The sequence below is a fragment of the Gymnodraco acuticeps genome, unplaced genomic scaffold (assembly GCF_902827175.1).
Source record: "Gymnodraco acuticeps unplaced genomic scaffold, fGymAcu1.1, whole genome shotgun sequence".
In the NCBI taxonomy this organism is placed as follows: Eukaryota; Metazoa; Chordata; class Actinopteri; order Perciformes; family Bathydraconidae; genus Gymnodraco; species Gymnodraco acuticeps.
Genome location: NW_022990941.1, coordinates 275,516 through 282,857, shown reverse-complemented (window position 1 = coordinate 282,857; position 7,342 = coordinate 275,516). Strand labels below are relative to the sequence as shown.

Genomic DNA, 7,342 nt, shown 5'->3' with positions numbered 1-7,342 from the left:
AACGAAGCTTAAGGTCTTAATGCTTGGTGGTCTCGGTGCGTGAATTGAGTTTAATATAACACCCAGCAGCCAATACACACATGCAAAACATTTCCATTTGCCACATGCAGCCAAATTCAACATAACACTGAAAAATAAAACGTTACGGTGGATGATCTTTAGCTAAAACAAATGGCCCTTGGTGTATTGTTCTAATAAAATGTCAAAACGTGTAATCTCTTGCAAAAACTAAAAAAGGAGTCAAACTACAATGTCCATCCCAAACCTGTGATGTGGCTGTTGTGTTGTGTAGCACATTCCTCTACACTCAATAAAGTCAGCTAAATCAATTTGTCAAGAGCAGACAGTCTAAGCCTAGACATAAATCTTAACCATTTCTAAAATCTTTTCATGTGGTATTACTCACAAGCCATATTCGCTTAAGTACAGTAAACATTGTGACAGGTACTTTGAGCTGCTGGTTCAAGAGGACACAGGAAAGTGGATTGTGCTTTGAGCCTTCTGGGGCCCGTAGAGAAAAAAAAAATCGTAAGTAAAAAGCTGTCCGGAAGAATAAAGGCTTGCTTTAATGAAACATAAGCAGAACGTGGAAGCAAACCCAGAAAAACCTGGACATCAAAATCTGCAACAATCATTTTATAGGTCTGAGATGAAGCTTTTAAAACGTTATTTCCCCCCCCAAGAAATCCTCACCTTGCATTAGCCAGTTTTTTTTTCTGTGTGCTTCACTCCGAATCACGAAAACATCTGAGAAAATAAAGCCAGTTTTTTTTTCCACCAGGGAGAAAAAGGGAGTTAAAGCATGTCTCTGATTGCCTCACAAAAGTATGCCTGAGTAATATTAATATTATGCAAGAACAAGGTTTCTTCCACAGCTTCGATTATTTACTTTAAAACACAGGGTAACCGTAAATCATTTGCATCACGAGAACAATTTATTGGACTGAAATTTAAATAGAATAATTTGTTATAAAAAATAAAAACAGCAAAACATGATGCTAAAATAAACATATTTCAAAAAAATAAATTCAGAAGAATTAAATGAATGACATGCCCTTTTTGGATGAAGCAAGTTTTGCTAGAAAAAAAAGAAAAGATAAGGAATCAACCTCTTTACGCCAAGTTTCACATGTATCTCATCAGATTGCCTTTCGAAAGACCCATGATTGTGTTATGGGCTAAAATGGCTTTTTTTAATCCACCAACACAACACGGCTGGAGAAAAACAGTGTGGAAAATTTAAAATAACCTCTTGAATTTCCATTTAGCATGTGACCCATGCATCTGTGGTCAAAATCAATACCAACATGAGCTTGTATTCTGATGAAAATATTGCATTGTAATAACTCACTAGCTTCTCGTACTTTACACGGTCCACTTTAACACCTCAATATGATATCCTCCTGAGTCATTGCACTCCATTATTCAAAGTCTTCAGAGTAACATGAATTTGTTCAGAAGTGACCTCATGCTCCGCTTTGCTCTAATTTTGGTATAAAATGATGCAATTGTACATGCTTGCATTGTGAAAGGTACACAGTTTATAGTGAGTCAGGTAGTGCAGCCAACAGTCTTCATCTGCAGTTTATGTCTTGTAACATAAAGGTCAGTAGGCCCCACAGCTATTCTGGGTGTGCTTTGTTCAAACAAGCCATCCGACTGCTTTACATGTAAAATCATTTGTGTAGCTTTGCTTTCAGAATAGTACCTTAATGCTACCCAACAGCTGACAACATTTCAGTATCAGAAATTAGTCTGAAAGAGTTGATTATTTGCATTTTTTTCAGTAAATGATCAAACAAAACCACTTGACGACATAGTCATTTATACCCTGTTTAAACCAAACTAGTTTCAGTCAAATACAGTAAGAGCTTTCAGTGGAAAACATGTGCAACACTACTGTACTACAAACAACCACTTATGAAGAAAATAAAATTAGAAAAAAGACATCAGAATGGTTTAACTTCTACTCTATATTGATATCTTTATTAACAATCATAGCCATGTTTTCAACAATGGAAGATTTATAAATATTTTTTTTCTTTTGATTCATAAAAGTTGTCTTGGCACTTGTGGCATGATTCCAGTTTAGGAAAGAAAACAAAAACAAAAAATCTAAAAGTCCTTAAAGAATATAGCGCTTTACGAAGCAGTGGTATCCAATCAACAGCTTTTTTCTTCAGAGAGGAAATCCAGTATGTACATGATGGCTTTATTTTAAGAAACGAGAGCTGGTTCTGTGCCATGGTGGGTGGAGAGATACGAGTGCATGGCAGGTCCAGAGACCCTCCGAAGCAGGCCACCTGATTGATCATCTGGCCTGGTGATTCCCTTTGTTTTCTTAAGGCAACAAGATCCCCCACACCAACCTGGAAAACAATCCCAGCTATTCCACGCTCGGTTCAAGCTTGCAGTGTGACTGAAGGTCGCTTCTCCATTATTTTCCCTTCTGCCGGACTCCTTGCATCAGCCAGGAAACAAACATTGCCCCCCGAATACTTCCACACTACATAGCATCCAGACAAAGGGGGCTGGGGATTGCTGTCCTCCCAAAGATTTAAATGTTCAAGCTAAGGCCATGGGGCACCAGGGTTCCCCCCTCACTGAAGCTACGTCTGAGGACTGGGACAGCCCCACGCTGGTGTACAGGCTGTCCTGTCCCGGGTACTTCACCGCTGAGCCGGAGCCGGGTCCCTCCCCTGAGCTGGACAGCACAGACGAACTGACCTGCAGCAAAGCAAATATGCATTGTTAGCCTCATTGTATTTTCAAAGCAGTTACAAAGAAAAAGGCATCATTTGGTATATGACTCATGTTTACATTTTGGACTGAGATTCCCCAAAAAGCACCAGATTCTGAGCAATGTGAAGCTCATCCCACTGTAATATCATGGTGACACATAAAGAAGCAGTAGTCAGCTTCACAACGCATCAGTCTATATGCATGTGATCTTTTTAACAAAACACCTGCTTTGGCTGATGCTCTAGATTTGATTAACTTCCACATATGTAACCCAGAGGATGCATCAAGGACAACAATTACTTTTTAAGTGAATTGTAGTATAGAATAGTTGAGTAGAGTATAGCGTTATATAATATAGTATAGCATATTATAATTGTGGTATATTTGAATTAAGTTATTTAAAAATAAAATATGATTCCACATCATACATATACAATACAAATATGTGATTCTTTAAATTGAAATGGAGCAGGACATATTTTATTAAATTGTATCAAAATAAAGAGAATAAAATCAAGTCTTACCCCTGACACCTGTCCGGGGGGAGAGCTGGTTTTCGAGCAATCTTCGGAATTAGATGAAGATGTGGATGTGGGAGTCATAGAGACAGAGTTGTTATTTCCTAAAAGAATAGATATAAAATATATTGTTAAGAACAAATTGTTTTAAAAAGCAATATGTTGATTATAATTATCCATGAAATTTATGAGCAATCATTATATTAGACTTACCAGAGGATCCCTTGGATTTATTCAAGGTCTTCGGTTTTCTTTTTCTCGTTTGGATCCCCTCTTTCTTCATGGCGAGAGGCCGAGGTACCTGCAGATTTGATCATATTTGGAGACAAATTAATATTTTGATTCTGGATGCTTTGATTGATGAAAGTGCATTAGAATACGTTTTAAATAAATGTGAAAGTAAATCTGCACTCACCCCGTGTAATTTTGTGTAGAGCCCACACGCGTTACACACTGGCTCTCCCTCCGCGTTCCTGCGCCACAAAGTGGTCGTGCTGGTTTGACAGTTAGCGCAGGACAGGCCGATTCTTCTGGAAGTTGACTGATGATAACATCGTAACATTCAATTAATTATTATAACCAATTTCAGAGATAAGCATGATATTAATAGACCTGTGAAGACTGGGAATATGTCACCTGAAGTAAAAGTTTAAAATGTTTTAAAATGAAAGCCACACTCCACTATTTTAACAACAATTAGAACACGTGCACCCTATTTCCTAAAAATAATATAGGCCCTTCATTTAAATTCCATTGACGCACGGCTTTTTAAAGGTGTGTATTTTCAAGGAGTCTTTATGAGACATCAGATTTCCTAGTAAAACTGTGCGTAATGCACGTAATGGCACCAGGAAACGATTAGCCCTTTTCACACCCATTCACATTAATTTACCGAGCAGAAGCAATGTGACAGACTGAGTGTTTGATTAATATGTTAACAAATGTCTCAATGCAGATGGTTCAATTTGTATTGAAACCACCTTCAATTGATGTAAAATAAATTATGGAGAATTTACTTGTAGACATTTTCCTTGGCAAATATTCTAATCAATTAATGTTTGACTGTTGGCTGAAAAATGTATATTTGTGGGTACAATTGTGTAAGCAAAAACTAACATTTCAAACGTATGTGGTGTGAAGTCCTTAATTATTTTTAGATTTCGCCTGATTCTACCTATCACAAATATAATTACCACATTTAAAAGAAAAATCTATCTGATCTAAAGCTATATTACATACATGTCTGCTCTGGATCAGACACAATGGCGATAACCTCCAGCCATTGTTTGAATGATTAGGCAGGACATTGAGCGGTTAAGTGCTTACCGTCCGTTTCTGTGGTTTAATTAATGGCCGGCTCAGCCCATTCATTTTGCTGTAAAGGCCGCAGGCGTTGCAGAGAAAGTGGCCCGTGCCGTCGCGCCTCCACAGCGGCGTGGAAATGGAGCCGCAGTTTACGCATTCTCTGCTCTCCCCCATGTCGTCCAGAATATCTGTAATTTAAAAGAAGGCTTACATCAGAAAAACGTTTTAAGAAAATTGCCCACTGAGTGTCTTCCCAAGGGACTGTGTGACTGACATTCATGAGCACATTTAAACAAATTAAATCAGATCCATGGATGTCATGTTATAAATACATTCTCCTGGCAGCTTACATTTATGTTTTTGGGAATTTAGATTTTTTAAATGTTTAGTTTAATTTAGTTTAATTATTTGGTTACACATAATGTCAGTTATGGGCCTATACGCACAACAACATGCCTGTTTTTCACTAGCGTATTATCATGCACATGCCCTTTTGGACCTCTTGCCTCTATGAGATCTGGTTGTGTGTGCACTGGAGTTTCAGTTATTTTCATAAAAACATGAGCATGTCTGAAAGGAAATCATTATCTCTGACAGCATTACTCCATCAAATATGTCCTCCTCTATTCTTACCTCCATTGGGTCCTCGGATCAGGGGCGCGCCTCTGCTCTGCAGGGTGTGCAGCATGGTGTTATCAAAAGGTCCCCCGGTCCAGGGCGAGGGCAGCTGGGTCAGCTGCGGTGCAACATAAGGAGAGTATGGGCTCGCGTAGGTCCCACTGAGGGGCCGAGAGAGGCCGTACTGATCCCTGCTGCTCACATTCAGCGTGTTACCGTAGCCGGTGTCCCTGAGGTTCCCGTTATTCATGGGCGGGCTTGGAGGGTAGTGGAACCGACTGGAGGCGTGCGGGCTCCCGGTGCTGTATGAAGGGCTCTCCGGAGCGGACTGCGACCAGACCGAGTGGCTGGAGACGGCATGGCTGGGCTGCGCAGAGCCGCTGGCCTGCAGGTAAGAGAGGCTGGGTATCATGGAGCCCACCCGGGAGCTGGGCACATACACCGGGGAGTTGGGGTTGGAGTGCATATAACCAGAGGAGGAATCATATCCAGTCTGGCTCTGCGCCGCGGCGATGGCCAGTGTTTGGTACATGTCGCTCGGATCCACCAGCAAGCTCGCCTTGTGCGCTCCGCTGGAGAGGACGAGTTTGCTGCCCTGGTCTAAATCCGTAAACAGCGGGATGTCCTCGACAGTGGTCAGGGTGTTGTTATGGTGTCCGAAATGAACGTAGGAGTGTAGTGATCTGCCGTCGGGGCGGCGGTGCCCCAGTACGTCAAGGTCGATCGGAGGTGTCCTCAGCTCGTCCCTCCTGCTGTCCCCGGGCAGGTAGGTCTGCTCAGCCGGCGACCCTGGGCTGCTGGATACTTCTCGCTTGACCATGGACCAGCTGTGTTCGCCCAGGTCCATCCAGGAGCACTTTCCATACACCGTAAGGGTTAATAAAAATCGTAAGGGAGTAGTCTACCCTGTAACAGAAACAAGTTGGAACCGTTAGGATTGTAGTAAATTAGAAGAAAGTAAACTCTTGTGTTGCAAAGTTATTGACAACTGGATTTAAAGTTATAAACATCTGATATAAACTCGTCAAGTTCTATACCTCTGATGCACAGCTTGTTTTCATATTTTAAAATCTAGCTTACATTTCCACAGTTAAACATAAAAAATACTATCTGACTACAGACTTGACCGTACATTCACTAGCTCCGTATCATCTACAATAAAACACGCAGTGACTGCCATACTCCCATCAAGCGCTTTAAGAGGCACTGGATCCGTCAAATCTCTGTCCTCCCACACACGCACACAACTACACACACACATAACAGATAGGAAAGAAAACGCAATATGTCTTCACAGCAAAAGAGATAACTGTTTGATAAGACCCAAAACAGATAAGGGCCGAGAGGTAGGCTGGAGCGATAAAACAATACCCCGAAATGATGATAGGTCCTGTGCGTAAAAAGTGTAAAGCAGCTCTGTGGCATATCGGAGAAAAGACAGTCAGAAGAAAAAAGAAGAGACATAAGTCGCTTTCCAGCACATACCTGTTATTTGTGTGCCATAGGTCGCACTCAAAGTTCCTAATAGTGAGCTGCTGCTTCTCCTGGAAGTAATGGGAAACGTTAGTGCGGTCTGACGAGGTTTATGAGAGGAGGCGCTTCCGTGGCTACGGCTGCACGAGGAGGACCAATCAAGAGGAGAGAGAGGCTGAAAACACGATGGGGGTGCCAGCCTAAAACTCCTCCAATCAATCACTCCGAGAAACACAGAGGAAAGAAAAGAGACTTGATCATGTCTGAAAGCTATAATAATTTGCAAAGGTAATCAGGTTTAAGTGAGTGCTCGACAGTTGTGTTTTGGACAGATGAAGCTCCACCCCCTCATTTTTTGTCTTGCTTTTATTTCATCAAATGTGTTTATACAAAATAACTAAAGGGCTATCGGTCGCCAGTCTTAAGCTATATTTGTATTTCATCTTTCTGTATTGTAGGCTTTCGTTTTTCTCTACAATTTTAGTTGAATAAGTTACTGCCATTTCCCCAAAACATTCTGCTGATTTAAATAGTGAAATTTAACCAAATTAATGTACTAAATTACTCGCGTTTAGTAAAATACAATTGTATTGTACTGTTACTTAACTTAGGTCAATTTCAATTTTATTTTATAATAGTTTTACTTCGCCTAATTTGTACAATTTACTACACCATATTTATGTTTC

The 7,342-nt window shown here is 40.7% G+C and overlaps 1 protein-coding gene across 4 annotated transcripts; it reads right to left on the bottom strand.

The window, feature by feature from the left end:
* Positions 1-545: 545 nt before the first annotated feature.
* On the bottom strand, positions 546-6,854 carry gata6 (GATA binding protein 6). 4 transcript variants are annotated; one of them, XM_034234728.1, is made up of 7 exons: positions 6,669-6,854; positions 5,199-6,089; positions 4,587-4,753; positions 3,676-3,801; positions 3,474-3,561; positions 3,267-3,364; positions 546-2,727 (listed from the first exon to the last, which is right to left on the bottom strand). In XM_034234728.1, the coding sequence occupies exons 2-7, from the start codon at positions 6,028-6,030 to the stop codon at positions 2,566-2,568; spliced, it is 1,473 nt and encodes a 490-aa protein (XP_034090619.1). In that variant the 5' UTR covers positions 6,031-6,089; positions 6,669-6,854; the 3' UTR covers positions 546-2,565. The 4 variants fall into 4 exon arrangements, with proteins under 4 accessions (XP_034090619.1, XP_034090623.1, XP_034090624.1 ...); XM_034234732.1 differs by having other exon boundaries at positions 6,555-6,735; XM_034234733.1 differs by lacking the exon at positions 6,669-6,854 and adding an exon at positions 6,316-6,458.
* Positions 6,855-7,342: the final 488 nt, after the last annotated feature.

Bases quoted from the DNA above. Each gene is read 5' to 3' on its own strand.
- gata6 (XM_034234728.1), bottom strand. From the start codon at position 6,030: ATGGACCTGGGCGAACACAGCTGGTCCATGGTCAAGCGAGAAGTATCC. The intron at 4,754-5,198 runs GTAAGAATAGAG...TTTAAATTACAG, and splicing joins GATCCGAGGACCCAATGGAG to ATATTCTGGACGACATGGGG. The intron at 3,562-3,675 runs GTGAGTGCAGAT...TCAAATCTGCAG, and splicing joins TCTACACAAAATTACACGGG to GTACCTCGGCCTCTCGCCAT.